Genomic DNA, 17,225 nt, shown 5'->3' with positions numbered 1-17,225 from the left:
TGAGGCACCTTTTAAAGAGACTGATCATCATGCGCATCTGTAATACAGTAACTCTCCATTGTTGCCCTGTATCAGGGATTATTTAATGTGTTATTATTCACTAGCTTTTTCAGGCAATTTTCCAGGTGGTTTTTAGCTGATCTCCTCCCCCTTGTGATTTCCATTGGCTAAAACAAAAGGCCTAGATGAAAAAATGATATAGTTGTAATTCTGCTCAAAAAATGTTCAAAATCGCTTGAAAAAAAACACCCAAAAACGTGAATGTAGTGTGAATGTAATCTATGTCAATCCTATTTCTTGCCAGAGGCCAGTCTTGATAACAGATATTCCATATCCTGCCCCTCAACTCTGACCAGCTTCCCTGTCCTTGCTGAAGAAAAGCATCCCCACTACATGATGTCACCACCATGTTTCATGGTGGGGATGGTGTGTTCAGGGTGATGTGCAGTGTTAGTTTTCCGCCACACATAGCATTTTGCTTTTAGGTCAAAAGGTTCAATGTTGGTCTCATCTGACCAGAGCACCTTCTTCCACATGTTTGCAGTGTCCCCCCACATGGCTTCTCGCAAATGGCAAAAAGTTACGGCTTTCTTTCAACAATGGCTTTCTTCGTGCCACTCTTCCATAAAGGCCAGATTTGTGGAGTGCACGACTAATAGTTGTCCTGTGGACAGATTCTCCCTCCTGAGCTGTTGATCTCTGCAGCTCCTCTAATGTTACCATGGGCCTCTTGGCTGCTTCTCTGATTAATTCTCTCCTTGCCCGGCCTGTCAGTTTTCGTGGATGGCCATGTCTTGGTAGGTTTGCAGTTGTGCCATACTCTTTCCATTTTTGGATGATGAATTGCACAGTGCTCCGTGAGATGTTCAAAGCTTGGGATATTTTTTTTTAGAACCTAACCCTGCTTTAAACTTCTCCACAACTTTATCCCTGACCTATCTGGTGTGTTCCTTGGTCTTTATGATGCTGTTTGCTCACTAGGGTTCTCTAACAAACTTCTGAGGGCTTCACAGAACAGCTGTATTTATACTGAGAATAAATTACACACAGGTGGACTCTACTTATTAATTAGGTGACTTCTGAAGGCAATTGGTTCCACTAGATTTTAGTTAGGGGTATCAGAATAAAGGGGCTGAATACAAATTAATGCCATGCTTTTCAGATATTTATTTGTAAAAAATGTTGAAAACCATTTATCATTTTCCTTCTACTTCACAATTACAGTATGTGCCACTTTGTGTTGGTCTATCACATAAAATCCCAATAAAATACTTTTACGTTTTTGGTTGTAAGGTTGTACCATGACAAAATGTGGAAAAATGGGTTATGAATACTTTTCAAAGCACCGTGTGTATATATATATATATATATATATATATATATATATATATATAAATATATAGTCTTAAAAAATTGCTACACAAGCTATTTTGTCATTTGGAGATAATAAAAAATACCATTCTATTTTAAACTAAAGTTGCTATGATTTTTTTTTTAAATGTTTTAAAAAATTGGGCCTGTTTGGGCAGCTTTCCAATTTCAAGATCAATTATGATAAATCGGAATTGCTTCCCATTCATGTGCCCTCTGACCTGGCTTCGACCTTACAGCGATCTTTTGGCTTTAGATGGCGGGAGGACTACCTCCCATACCTTGGCGTGAACATCTCCCCTGACTTGAAAACTCTGTATGACAGGAACTACGGCGACTTGCTGGCGCGTATCCATCTTGACCTGGAATCGTAGGCGTCCCACTCGGTAACATGGTTCGGTCGCATTAACGTGCTTAAGATGACCATCCTGCCCCGCCTGATATATTTGTTTAACACGGTCCCCATGCATTTACCTGTATCCTTTTTTAAACGTTTGCGACAAGCTTTTCTAAAATTCGTCTGGAGGGAAAAGAGCCCTCGCCTGGCCTATGCTATCCTCAGAAGGACGAAAGCGGACGGTGGCGTCGGCCTCCCGGATGTCACCCTGTACTACAAGGCTATGGCATTAGTTCGTATGCTGAACTGGGCGCATGAGGGTCTCTCTAAACCTTGGGTCCCCTTGGAGAAAACACTAGCGGGACGGAATCTCGCGGGTGCCCCGTGGATCCCGCCGGGTGATCGTGGACTGTCGGCCTGGACGTCACCCCTGACTTTGGCTACGCTTCGTATCTGGGGTGGTCTTAACGCGTCTGGCGCCATGTCCTCCGGCGTGTCCCCTTTGGCTCCCCTGGGGGGCTTTCCCTGGTTTCCCCCGGGTGAGGACGTACGCTTTTTTCGCTCCTGGAACACTGATGGCAAACTGTAATGTGGGAAATTCGCTCCTGCGGGCACTTTGCTACCCCTAGCGACTCTTCGCGACCGCTTTGGCGACTTTTCGATGTCCGACTGGCGTTATAGGCAACTGACTGATTTTTTCGCCACACTCCCGACTGCTCCACGACCGATTACCGGCCTCTCGGCCTTTGAGAAGTGGTTTGTTGACCCTCCGGAATCCCGCCATCTGCTGTCGCACATGTACAAACTGTTGTTGAGTGGGGTTTCCTCCTTGCCCCCCTATTTTATGAAAGAATGGGAGAGGGAGCTGGGGGTAGAGTTCACTCCCCCGCAACTCTCTCGCATTCTGCGTTTGACCCATGTCTCCTCCATTAGCACTAGGATACAGGAGTCGGCCTATAAATTTGTAGCCCGATGGTATAGGACCCCTGCCAAGTTGGCCCGGATTTTTCCGGGCTCGGATCCCCATTGTTGGAGGGGCTGCGGTCAGGTGGGCACTTTCCTCCACATTTGGTGGGAGTGCCCCCTGCTGCGGCCCTTCTGGGACGCTGTGCATCTCTGGGTATCTAAGCTGTCGCTTACCCCTCCTTCCCGCTCTCCCCTTCAATACCTGTTCCATGATACACGCTCCTCCATTAAACGTTACAAACGTAGCATAGTTCCTTTCCTGCTGAACGTCGCCAAGTGCCTCATACCACGGCATTGGCGGAGTTCCACCTGCCCCACGCTCTCTGAATGGAAGCGTGAAGTCAACCTGGTGATGGAGGCGGAACGGCGTGTTCTCACATCCCAGGGCAGAGAGGAACGCTTTAAGGACACCTGGATGGGGTGGATGTATTACTCTGATGAAATCTCCGATGTGAACACATCTAGTATAAACGACTGAGCTCTAGGGCTCCGACCTGGCCTTCTCCCGCTGGGATCCGTGCCTCCATTCCGGCCCCCCCTTTCCCTACCTGTTTTACCCTCTTTGTTTTGCCTTTTTCCCTTTACTGTCTCTTCTCTTCTTTGTCTTCCTCCTGATTCTCATTCTCTCTCACTGTCTCTTCCTCTCGGCCAGTGGCTGATTCTGCTGAAGTACTCTATACTATAATGTGGATATTCATATATACTGCTTTAAGCACTGTGTGCGGTGTCTGTCGGGCTCTCCGGGCTCTTTTGCAGAGTTACCCCTCTTTTTGGGCGGCTTTGACAGACGCGGTACATCCTGGGGGTCATTGGTTGCACTTGCTATTTGGCCGATATTGGCACACGCCTTCACAATGCTCGATTGACTGACCCCTATAGACACTCTTGTTTTATTGATGATGTCCGGATTGAACATGATGCCGATTGTGCCTTCTTTGTGTTTCCTTTTCTGAATGCACTGTTGTACTGCTTTGTTGTTTTATGTTTTTGTGCGTGTATTTGGAATTGATAAATAAAGATTATTTAAAAAAAAAATGTTTTAAAAAATTAAATTCAATTTAATATCCCATCCTGGAGGTGTTCTGTACACAGTTGGTATACAGCACATCTCCGGAAATGTAATTTCCTGCTTGTGTGATTGGCTCATTGATTTTCTTAGAAAACTGTGCTAAGATACTAGTAACATTTTAGGTATCCCTGCAATAGGAATTATATTTTGGTTACTTCTAAAGGGATGCAGACATTGCAATTTTCCTCACTAGAACACTGACAGTGCATCGGGTAGTTATAATAAGTGCAGACCCTCCCAGCCAGGAATTAGCCTGAACTTTAATTGGTAAAACAAGCAGTTTTATCTTTAGAACATAAAAAGGTAGGATTCTACTATATAGTCTGTGAAAATCCTTGCTAGGTACATGGATCATATGTAAAGGGGAATACCGTGCTAACAATAAACAGTAATCAGCAGCCAGCAAAAAACGAAAGACAATTCGCAATATATACAAAAATAAATATTGCGGCGCTAGGGAAAAGTACCATGTGATGATACTAATAGAGTTAAACAATAAAGTGCAATAGTGTAATAGTGCATAAGTGTAAAGTCATATCATATAATTGCAATAAATGTAAACATCAATAAAATGTAAGCATATATAAAGTGCATATAATGAAAATAACGTGCATCAAATTATGATACAGTCTCTCTGAATGGGGGAGAAACAGCCAAAGTGCAGAAAAATGTCTCTTGTATGAAGTATCTTCACCGTTATAGATATGTGCACCTCCACCCATAAATGAGACAAGGAGGGGGCTTACCAGATATATAGGACCCAATAGAGCTTACACTCTTTAGGTCACTTAGGCATTTTTAGTATATGTGACAGTCACAATATCCTTAATACTGGAATGGATTCAGTGTGTTTCAGCATCAACCAGACATCTCATATTGCAACATGTATGTCAATGAGTGACTTCATATAATGGCAACACAGACCACATACAATCTTCCTCTTGAGCTCAACAAAACAGAAGACTCGACATAGTGTGTACCTGTATAAAAGGGAATTTAATCTAAAATAGGAACACTTACATATATCCAAGAAAAAAGTGCTTGTATAGTATAAAAACGTCCAGACAAAGTCAGAGCAACACCTAAAGCAGACCCGACCCGGCGTTTCGTCTCATAAGACGTCCACTGGGGTGTCATGCTGTCAGTGAGGCTGTGTATAAATACATTTCAAATGAGCCCAAATAATTGAAATAACCTGTAGCTGATTAATTAAGTTGAATCACAAGAAAAAATGATCACTTCCTGTGTGTAGCAAGATGGTGTAGGGGCGCTGTCACCAAGCCTCGTTATGAGGAACATACATTGTATGTGATACACTGTAGGTACATGGATCACTCCAAGGGGATTTTATTTAGAGACACTTTAAGTTTTGCCACCCCTGCTAATAAAGATTATATCTACAGCTTATGGTTTCCTCATATAAATAAGCCTGGTTGAAAAAGGCTGGCATATACATAAAGATAGAAAAAAGGTTGCATTGGTTACTCAGTTCTTCCTAGAAGTGCATTTGCTCTTAGAGTTTTCTTTAAAGATGTACTGTATGTAATCATACAGCACTCATCAATAATTTTATTTTATGAACACATTCTTTTTTCTGTTCTTAAACAGGCACCTCCGGGACCTCTGCTGTTGCTCTGTATGATTATGAAGCAGGTAAGCTGAAAAATGTAATATTTTATTTTACATTAAAATACCATTAGTGAGACAGTCTTATTTAGATGGAACAGGTCTGATGCAGTGATACCGTATGGCTGATTCATCAAAACTGGGGAAAAGAATTTGTGAACCAAAGTGTAGTTGCCAGTAGCAACAAATCAGGTTTCACCTAAATTTTGCGGGAAATTTAAACAATTCTTTTTTAGAAACTATGGGCAAAAACTGATGTTTTATTCTCATATTTTATTGTCCCTTATATATGAATCTGTCTAGTCAGTGTGCAGTCTCAGCGCTAAATAAATGCAGATACCTTATGAGGTGTTAGGATTTCCACTTTTTTTTTCTTGCACAAAATCACTATTGATTTGAACTTTTTTTTTTTTTTTTTTTTTTTTTTTTTTTTTTGCACAATTTTAAAACACATGAGACACGAGTGTAGAGTGGTAGTGAAGGTGTTTTCCCTCTTTTTTTTTTTATGAGTATGGGAAAGTATGTTTTTTTTTTTCTTTTTCTGTTTTGGGCACACAACATTAGAAAAATTCTTTTTTTTTTTTTTTTTTTGGGTATAATATACACTTTGTAACCTATAAAACACTAATAAGGGTAATAATGGTAATAATGGTAATAATCTGATTTATTAAATAGCACAGTTTTTGTTTAACTTCTATTTTTGAATATAAATACATTCCACAATACGACCAATTTCAGTGGTCTCTAAGAAGGTGACAGAGCACAGGGTGCCCTAGGGGCGGGGGGGAGGGGCGGAGGAAGCATCGGGTAATACCTGATCTACCGAGGAACTAGGAGAAGAGGGGGGGCAGATGGTAGATGGCAAATACATTATGAGATCTAGGGGTGGGGAATTTTTTTTTTTTTTTTTTTTCTTTTTCTCCTTTGCCTCTAAATGAGATACAAGGAATGTGAGAAAATGAGGCCGGGAGAAGTAGATATACAAAAATAATGAATCTTATTTATATATATATGCCGGAATACCCTGTGAATGATCAGTGTTGGGGGTTGGGAGAGGGAGGGGAGAGTTTTATTCTCTAACCTAACCCAAACATAACCCCATTTAGGAAATTGCTCAAAGAACCAATATAGATTGGATGAGCAACCCAGCGTGAAGCTATATAGTGACCCCTCTATAGTAGAGAGGTCAAGAAGGTACTTTCCTTCCTCCCCCCCTCCCCCCTTTTTTTTTTTTTTTTTTTTATAATGGAGAATATACGGATTTTATCCATTAATGCAAAAGGTCTCAACACTCCAGAGAAAAGGAGGATTTTGTTAGATGATCTGAAAAGATCAAGGATAGATATTGCGATGGTACAGGAGACACATTTTAGAGAGGATAAATGCCCTAAGTTAAACAATAATCTTTTTCCTATAGTATATCATTCGACTAATTGGGAGGCTAAGTCGAAGGGCGTATCCATCCTCCTATCAAAGAACTTACCCTGGAAAGGTACACAAGTTTTGAGCGACCCAAATGGCCGATATTTATTTGTAAAAGGGACGATACGAGAGACAGAAGTCACACTAGCTAATATGTATGTTCCAAACATAAAGCAGGATGGTTTCTTGAGGAGGGGCATGGACATGCTCAATGAGTTTAGGGGGGGACATTTAATAATAGGAGGAGATATGAACATTCCCCTGATCCCTTCAGAAGATACATCCCGGGGCCAATCCTCAATCCCGCCTATGGTGCGGAAACACTTTGCTAAAATATTACAGGAAGGACAATTAATAGATGCATGGCGCCTGATGCACCCCAGAGAAAGAGACTACTCATTCTATTCCTCTTTGCATCAACAATACTCCCGCATAGATTATTTCTTAATCCCACACAGTCAATTACACGCTATAAAAGACATAACGATAGGCTCAGTGACTTGGTCAGACCATGCCCCAATTACATTAGTTTATGAGTTACCAAACAAAAGAGAAAGGAGAGAAACAACCTGGAGACTGAATGAAAGTCTTTTACAAGATAAGGAGACTATGGCAGAGGTCGAGTCAGAGATAGTCTTTTTTTTTTTAACTAACACCACTGCAGACTCAGATCCAGGGATAATATGGGAAACACACAAAGCAGTTATACGAGGAATTCTTATAAAACATGGGGCCAGGATCAAAAAACAGCGAACTAAACAATTAGATCATCTATTTCAAGCTCTTTATAAAACAGAAGCAAAACATAAACATGCACCATCAGCGGAGGGAAAGGATGAGCTCTTGAAAATAAGGAGAGACATTAATGAACTCTTATCCTTTAGAGCTAAAGCAGCAATCCAGAAAACTAAAAGGATTTTCTATGAAGCAGGGGATAAATGTGGGAAGCTATTAGCAAAAGCACTCAAAGATCAAAATCTGACAACATATGTTCCACATATAGTAACAGACGCAGGACAGAAACTTGTATACCCCAAACAGATAACTCAAGAATTTAAAAAATATTATGAAACATTATATAACTTAAAAACCCAAACAGCCTCACAAACGCAGATGGAGGAATATGTATATACCTCACAAATGCCTCAGTTGTCAGAAGAGGAGAGTAAAATACTCGAGTCCCCTATAACATCTGCGGAGATAATGGAAACTATAAAAAATATTAGAGTAGGGAAGGCACCTGGACCTGACGGGTTTACTATTCATTACTACAAGAAGTTAATGCCACACCTGAAGGAATTTATGAGGGATATGTTCAACGCCTGGGGGGCAGAGAATAGAATCCCTAAAGAAACCATACATGCACATATATCGGTAATCCCTAAGGAAGGGAAAGACCCTACCTCGTGCAAAAGTTACAGACCAATTTCCCTGTTGAACACTGACTTTAAAATTTTCACAAAGATTTTGGCAGTCAGACTACAGAAATACCTGACAAAGTTGATCCATTTGGACCAGGTCGGATTTGTCCCAACCCGAGAGGCAAGGGACAACACGACCAAGCTATTGAGCTTACTACATACAACACACCAAAATAAAATACCAACAGTCCTGCTTAATACTGACGCAGAGAAAGCGTTCGATAGGGTCAGGTGGGAGTATATGTTCACGGTCCTTCGCTATATAGGGATAGGGGAGAAAATGTTAAAATGGATAACACAGAGCTATTCAGTCCCTTCTGCAAAAGTGAGGGTAAACGGAATTTTATCTACAGAGTTTTTAATTACAAACGGAACGAGACAGGGGTGCCCCCTGTCCCCGCTCCTGTTTGTAGTATCACTGGAACCCTTCCTGTGCAGAATCCGAATTAACTCGGATATTTCGGGCATCAGCGTGGGAAAGGATCAGTATAAAATATCAGCGTATGCCGACGACGTCCTATTCTCGATCACGAATCCAATTATATCACTCCCCAACTTGTTATACGAGCTGGAGAGATACGGAACTCAATCTAATATGAAGATAAATTTCATTAAATCCGAAACAATGGGAATAGAACTTCCAGGGACACTCCAACAACAGTTAAGGGCAAATTTTAAATTGAACTGGACTAAGACAGCCCTTAAATACTTGGGGACATCGATCACACCAAATATATCGCAATTGTTTAATCTGAACTTTATTCCCTTACTAAAATCTATAAAACTACTACTGCTAAGGTGGAGAGGAGGAATGCATTCATGGATGGGAAGGTGCAATATAATCAAAATGAGTGTTATACCAAAATTCCTGTACATTTTTCAGGCACTTCCCATACACATCCCACCTCGATACTTGATGCAGATTGAAACTATGATAATGAATTTCATCTGGAATTCAAAACGTCCGAGAGTAGGGAAAAAATATCTATTTAAAGCGAAAACAGATGGGGGGCTGGCAGTCCCGAACATAAAGAAATACTACCAAGCCATTCAACTGGGAAGAGTGATTGACTGGTGTCGACACAGAGAATATAAGCTCTGGCCAAACTTAGAGCAGGCACAATGTGAGATCTCGTTGAAAAGAGCCCCATGGTGTTATAAGATCCTACCAGTATCAATAAAGAAACATCCTATTATAGGAAACACGATCAAAACTTGTGCAAAAATATTTAAACAGGATAAATTAATACGGGAGAACTCCGTACTGTATCCAATACTAGGAAACCCCCACTTTGAGACAGGATATCAAGACAGGAAATTTAAGACCTTAGCAGATAGAGGAATTACACAAATATCTGACTTCCTAACAGAGACAGGCTGGGTAACGATGGAGGAATTAACAGACGTCTCAGGCCATTTCGGCCTAGATCTATGGCGTGCCTTCCAACTACGCCATTTTTTGGGAACATTGCAAGTCCCCTCCCAGGATGATAAAGAGGTAACACCTTATGAAAAATTATGCACTCAAAATGGAATTATGGAACATGCTATATCTAAAATTTACTCCCTGCTAATGACATCAGTAGAACGGCGTAAACCTCCTTTTTTGAAGGAATGGGAGAGGGAAATGGGCATTGTCTTCTCACTAGAACGGGAAAATCAAATAATTAAGTCAGTATTCTCAACTTCAATTTGCGTTAGAATTCAAGAACTGAATTACAAAATTTTTTCCAGATGGTATTACACCCCGGTTAGGATGAATAAAATTTCTACATTAAATACAGATTTGTGCTGGAGATGTGGGACAGAGAGAGGGACAATGCTCCATATATTCTGGGAATGTCCTAAACTAGAAGAGTTTTGGGAGCAGATTCGGAGGTCAATACAGGAAATTATGAAATGTCATATTCCCAAAGAACCTGCCCTCTTTCTGCTCCATACCCCCAGCATACCGATACAAAATTACAAAAAATCCATTATACCACATCTGGTGAACGCTGCCAGGATATGTATCCCTCTTAAATGGAAAGAGACTGAACCACCTAACATAAACATGTGGTTAAGGAAAGTTGAGGAAATACATAACCTAGAAAAATTGGTCCTATCTGCTCATCAACAAACTGATAAATATGAGAAGAAATGGAAACAGTGGAAAGATTATGTTAATTCAGAAGAAAGGTAATTTCCAAGTACAGGACAAGAACCTGCGCGGAGAAGATAGATATATAATGATATAGGAGTGTAGAGACCTGTGCACCATTCTTTTCCCTTGTTTTTTTTTTTTTTTTTTTTTTTTTTTTTGGGGGACAGGGGGGAAAAGGGGAAAGAAGGAAAAGGAACGAAATGGGAGTTTTTGGGTTCGGTAATAGATTGCCAAAGAAAGGCTAAGGTTCCTTAAAGGGAATAAATGGTTTGTAATTATAACCTTGAAAGCTAAAATGTAATGTATATACTGTATATGTAACTGAACTTAAAGAAATAAAGATATAATTTGAAAAAAAAAAAGGATTTCCACTGTAAAATCAGGGCTGGGGTAAACAACCTGTGCAATTCTAGGGAGTTCACTTTGCTTAATGCAGTAGAGAAAGGAGAGAATAGCCAGACATATGACTTTGTCAGGTCATGTGACCAGGGTCTTCTCCTGGCTTTTTCTTTTACTACCTTATTTCATTTAGCGTGGTCTGCCAACTTCAGAGTTCTGAATCTGGTGGCATGCTAAGCACATCCATAAAGTACATTGCTGTGCTTTATAAATGTGTGTCGTTTTATTTATTTCATAAATATATAGACTTCTTATATTTTATTATATTCAAGGCTAAAAAATAAAATTATTTTTAAAGGTTTTTATTCTTGTAAATATTAAATATTGCATATGAATGTTGCCTATTTTCAGCCAGAAATTGGGACAATTAGACAAGTTTACCAGGCTAACCTTAACTGATTTGCCAAAAAAAAAAAAAAAACCCTGCTTACACAGCTCAGTAGCTGAAGCCCAAATTACATGCTGAATGAGCCAGAGGAGTGACCCAGCCCTTCTTCTTCCCCTCTCTCCTATTCCTGATGTATTGGGTTCTATACAGAGGTTCAATTACACACAGACTAAAAGATAATAGAGCTAAAAGAAGCTACTGTTGTGCTTTTACTTTCGGAAATTCATAATAAAATGTAAAACTTGTGTCATGGTGGCACTCTTTGGAGAATATACAATCTCATTCATCTAGGCTCTGTGACCCATTGTCTGGGAATGGGGTGTGTGTTTAAGCGGCTTAAGGCACCAGGTGCTGCATGCAGGTAACACTTCTAAGCCTATGGGGATGCAGCGGCTGCACGGAAACAGCCGCTTGTCCTAATTTGATATTTATGTGGGTGTGGATAAGTGGTCCTGATCACACACAGTGTTCTCAGCTGTCAAATTGACTTTAATGGGCTGTCTGCACCCATCACTTGCTGGATCAAGCCTCTTTAACACATGGCCCATTCACAGACGATAGGTCTCAGGGCTTGAAGCCTAAAGATGTATTTGTGAAATATAGATTTTATAAAAAAAATTATATAAATCTATACAACACAAGTTTAGTAACTTTTAAACGTAAACAAAAAAATAAAATTAACCTCAAACCATTAGTGGTGCGATTTAAATGAGCAGCATAGCAGCCAGATGGTAAGAGAAGGTTTAGCAGAAACAAAGGATTATGATTTATTCCTGGTATTATAAACAAGTTCAGCGAGTGACTCGTTCTTTTGGCCAGGAACGCAGAGCTTAGTTTAACACACACACACAATATACCAACTATTATTTAACAAAGATACAAATATATTATACTATAAAAAAATATATATTTTTTTGCCACCTTTTTTAGACTATTTTTATTGTACTTGAGTGATGTTGTTTTATATATATATATATATATATATATATATATATATATATATATATATATATATATATATATATATAGTAGAATCAGATGTAGAGAGGGTTAAGGTAATGAATTTAAAGCCAAACTCCAGATTTGGATGAAGTGAAGGAAGGTTTAGAACCTCTGCCAAGTTTGTTTTACCATTTGTGTCCCCCTACTAGGGAAATTTCTCTTCTCTTCTCTTCTCTTCTCTTCTCTTCTCTTCTCTTCTCTTCTCTTCTCTTCTCTTCTCTTCTCTTCTCTTCTCTTCTCTTCTCTTCTCTTCTCTTCTCTTCTCTTCTCTTCCCTTCTCTTCTTCTGATAGCACAATCCTAATTTACTGTCCTCAGTGGCACTTGTCATTGGAACAGAAAGTGAAGGAAAATCTGCCTACGAAAACATGGACAGCAATAAATACATAACAAATATTCCAACACTTCACTCCCTCTACTAAATATGCATTTATACATACACTATATTTTCAAAAGTATTGGGATGCCTACCTTTACACACACATGAACTTTAATGACATCCCAGTCTTAGTCCGTAGGGTAAATATTGAGTTGGCCCTCCCTTTGCAGCTTTACCAGCTTCACCTCTTCTGGGAAGGCTGTCCACAAGGTTTAGGAGTGTGTCTATGGGAATTTGACCATTCTTCCAGAAGCGCATTTGTGAAGTCAAGCACTGATGTTAGAGAGAAGGACTGGCTCGCAGTCTCCACTTTAATTTATCCCAAAGGTGTTCTATTGGGTTGAGATCAGGACTCTGTGCAGGCCAGTCAACTTCCTCCACCTCAAACTCGCTCATCCATGTCTTTATGGACCATGCTTTGTGCACTGGTGTGCAGTCATTTTGGAACAGGAAGGGGCCATCCCCAAACTATTCCCACAAACTCGAGAGCATGAAATTGTTCAAAATGTCTTGGTATGCTAACTCCTTAAGAGTTCCCTTCACTGAAACTAAGGGCCAAACCCAAGCCCTAAAAAACAACCCCACACCATAATCCCCCCTCCACCAAATGATTTGGACCAGTGCACAAAGCAAGGTCCATAAAGACATGGATGAGTGAGTTTGGGGTGGAGGAACTTGACTGGCCTGCAAAGAGTTCTGACCTCAACCAGAAAGAATACCTTTGGGATGAATTAGAGTGGAGACTGCGAGCCAGGCCTTCTCTCCAACATCAGTGTCTGACCTCAAAAATGCGCTTCGAGAAGAATGGTCAAACATTCCCATAGACACACTCCTAAGCCTTGTGGATAGCCTTCCCAGAGAAGTTGAAGCTGTTATAGCTGCAAAGGGTGGGCCAACTCAATTTTGAACCCTACGGACTAAGACTGAGATGCCAATAAAGTTCATGTAAAGGCAGGTGTTCCAATACTTTTGACAATATGATGTATATATCCCCTTTGGAGGGATTTCCACTTACTTCCTGCTCTGGTAAAACAACATGAAGTTAGTGGATATTTCACACAGGATTTATTTACTATTAGACCTTGCTCACACAGGCACTTCTGCAAGTATGGCCCTCGCATGGGTGTACTGTACGTCTAAGTACACCCATGCGAGGGCATACTTGCCTGCACAGGTATGTACAGGTGTTCTGTGCACCCCCGTGCAGACAGTCCTATTCATGTCAAATGGGAGGTAGTGGCTGTATACACAAGGGATAAAGAGTACAAAATATGTTAAGCCTTCTTTATTATACTGTGCTTCATACCACACAATTGAAATCTACAATCAGATTAGTTTTACCAGCACCCTCAAGTAGTATTCCTCAAGGATTTTTTAATGCCCAATGGAAGTTTCATTTTACATATGCTAAATACATTCTATGTCCATTAAAACATAAAGTGTGCAAAGCACACTGTCTTATGCCAGCATGCTTTAGATCAGGACCCTTGTTCTCAGTGAAGAAGCAGCGGGATCTCTAAAGAGGTCTCGCACATCACTCTGCTGAGTCTGATTTAACCACTTTAGGAGCAGGCCTTTTCTGATACTTTTTGTTTACATGTAAAAAATCTGTATTTTTTGCTAGAAAATTACTTAGAAACCCCCAAAATACTTAACATGTCACGCTTTAAAATTGCTCACGCTCATGGAATGGTATCAAACTATGGTATTTAAAAAATTCCCATAGGCGACGCTTTAAAAACCTTTACAGGTTACCAGTTCAGAGTTACACAGGAGGTCTGGTGCTAGAATTATTGCTCCTGCTTTCATGTTTGCGACAATACCTAACATGTGTGGTATGATCGCCATTTACATATGCTAGACCAATGCATGAGTTTGCCTTTGCATACAAGCAAGGGGAATAGGGGCACTTATAATAAAAAAATAAATAGAAATTTTATTATTTATTTTATTTTAGTTTTATTTTATTTTTTAAAACTGTTGGTTGCTTTTATTGCTGTTACAAGGAATGTAACCATCCCTTGTGACAGCATAAGGCAGTGACAGGTACTCTTTATTGAGAGATCTGGGGACTTTTAGACCCCAGATGTCTCCCCATGGAATGGTATCAAACTATGGTATTTAAAAAATTCCCATAGGCGACGCTTTAAAAACCTTTACAGGTTACCAGTTCAGAGTTACAGAGGAGGTCTGGTGCTAGAATTATTGCTCCCTCTTTCATGTTTGCGACAATACCTAACATGTGTGGTACGATCGCCATTTACATATGCTAGACCAACGCATGAGTTTGCCTTTGCACACAAGCAAGGGGAATAGGGGCACTTATAATAAAAAAAAAAAAAAAAAAATTGTATTATTTATTTTATTTTAGTTTTATTTATTTTTTTAAAACTGTTGGTTGCTTTTATTGCTGTTACAAGGAATGTAACCATCCCTTGTGACAGCATAAGGCAGTGACAGATACTCTTTATTGAGAGATCTGGGGACTTTTAGACCCCAGATGTCTCCCCATGGAATGGTATCAAACTATGGTATTTAAAAAATTCCCATAGGCAACGCTTTAAAAACCTTTACAGGTTACCAGTTCAGAGTTACAGAGGAGGTCTGGTGCTAGAATTATTGCTCCCTCTTTCATGTTTGTGACAATACCTAACATGTGTGGTACGATCGCCATTTACATATGCTAGACCAATGCATGAGTTTGCCTTTGCACACAAGCAAGGGGAATATGGGCACTTATAATAAAAAAAAAAAAAAAAAAAATTGCATTATTTATTTTATTTTAGTTTTTTTTTTTTAAACTGTTGGTTGCTTTTATTGCTGTCACAAGGAATGTAACCACCCATTGTGACAGCATAAGGCAGTGACAGGTACTCATTATTGAGAGAACTGGGGACTTTTAGACCCCAGATGTCTCCCCTATCCCTAAAAGCATCTGATCACACCAATATTGTTGTGATCAGATGCTTTCACAATTTAAAAATGGCACTCTTTACATCTGGAAGTGGCAAAATACTAGTTGCTTCTTGTTTCTTATACCCCTGAACTGATCCTCTGTGGTCCTCAAACAGTTCGCTGGTAAGCTGGCGAAACCACTGGCTTCATTCCAGGCTCACTGGTGGGATGGTATAGCCCAGAGAGGCACTGGCGGGCGGCTGGAGGGGTAAAAGCAATCCAGATGCTAATTATCCTCTAGAATGAATTTTACATAAAAGCCAGCTGCTGGCTGAAAAAGAAACAATAGCGGTTTGATGCCTGTAGCTGCAGGCATCATCCCGGAATACCACTTAAAAATGCCGACATATATGTATGTTAGGGGGTCTTCTTTGAAATCAATACATCTCATGCTTGTTGCTGATTGCAGAGCTCTAACTCTGACTTAGCAAGGAGCGTCAGAACTCTCCAGAGAGACCACTGCTTCTACACAGAGAACAAGAGTCCTTCTGTACAGCATGATGGCAAAAGATAAGTTATTATTCTTAGGCTGTGACTGCTTTGTATTGATGCACCTAGAATATAGGTAAACTGCTGATTAAAATGGAAATTTTAGTGGGGCTTTAAATAAAGTTCTGACCAATATGTTTCATTAAAGCTGAAGTTTATCTTAAGGAGTAAAATGTACTGGAAATTACAATTTAGGAACAACAAAAACCAATATGTACTGTATGTGTATGACGTGTGCATCAACATCTTCTTGTTTTGTAATTCACAGGTGGTGATGATGAAATCTCATTTGAACCTCAGGATATCATCACAGACATTGAAATGATAGATGAGGGTTGGTGGACTGGATCCTGCAATGGGCGGCGAGGGCTCTTTCCTGCTACTTATGTGGAGCTTATGCAGTGATAACCCAACCTTACTATTAAACGCAGAGTTCAGATTTCTGATATGTCATGCTTCTTGAAAAAGTTTTATTCCAGTTTTGTTTTGCAACTTGAAAGTCTTTTAGGACAGTGATATACATTGTAACATGAAACATTCATAACCATGGTTCAAACCCAACTTCAGCAAGGAGATTTTTGTTTAGTTTTGGACACAGTGGGGAAGGGACCGATGGTTTCACTTGTATTCTGTGTTCCGGTTGGGTAGGTTTTTCCAACTGAATGGGGAAATGTTAAACGCTCTCTTAATAATCTTCCTGTTAGTATTACTCGAGTTGATTTACTAAACTGGAGCGTGCAAAATTTGGTGCAGCTGTGCATAGTAGCCAATTAGCATCTAAGGAGCCTTTCACACGGGCTTTCTGCCCAGTGGACTCCATTTTGCTCAGTGGGGATCGATCCCTGCTGAACAGGCGGATGACAGGTCTGTCTCTGCTCTCTGTGCTGAGACGGACCTGTCAGATCCCAACTCTCCTCTATGGGAGATCGGATGAAAATGGACCGCCTGTCCGTTTTCATCCGATCCTATCCAATCTGATCCCCCAGACGGAGAATAGGGTTTCCATCCTTCTGGATTTCATGGGCAGGATGGGATCGGATAGCAGCAAGTGTCAGCGGACATGTCACCGCTGACATCCGCCACTCCATATGGTTGCATGGAGCGTGTGATCACGTCCGCCTGAAAAACTGACAGGCGGACCTGATCTGAAAGCCTGCGTGAAAGGACCCTTACTTCAGATTGCTCAATTAAGCTTTGACAAACCACCTGGAAGTTGGCTGAATTTTGATTTTGCACTCTCCTGGTTTAGTAAATCAACC

The 17,225-nt window shown here is 40.3% G+C and overlaps 1 protein-coding gene across 1 annotated transcript in view; it reads left to right on the top strand.

The window, feature by feature from the left end:
- The window catches only part of LOC309553833 (src substrate cortactin-like), an 85,061-nt gene extending 68,452 nt beyond the window's left edge, over positions 1-16,609 (top strand). The window contains exons 17-18 of the mRNA XM_082255288.1: positions 5,352-5,396; positions 16,235-16,609. Coding sequence (XP_082111414.1) covers positions 5,352-5,396; positions 16,235-16,371 — 182 coding nt within the window. The 3' untranslated portion in view covers positions 16,372-16,609. The remainder of the gene's footprint in view (positions 1-5,351; positions 5,397-16,234) is intronic.
- Positions 16,610-17,225: the final 616 nt, after the last annotated feature.

This window comes from Pelophylax lessonae (genome assembly GCF_965119305.1).
Source record: "Pelophylax lessonae genome assembly, chromosome: 4".
Classification (NCBI taxonomy): Eukaryota; Metazoa; Chordata; class Amphibia; order Anura; family Ranidae; genus Pelophylax; species Pelophylax lessonae.
The sequence above is the reverse complement of the archived record's forward strand: the minus strand, read 5'-3'. Positions and strand labels throughout refer to the sequence as shown.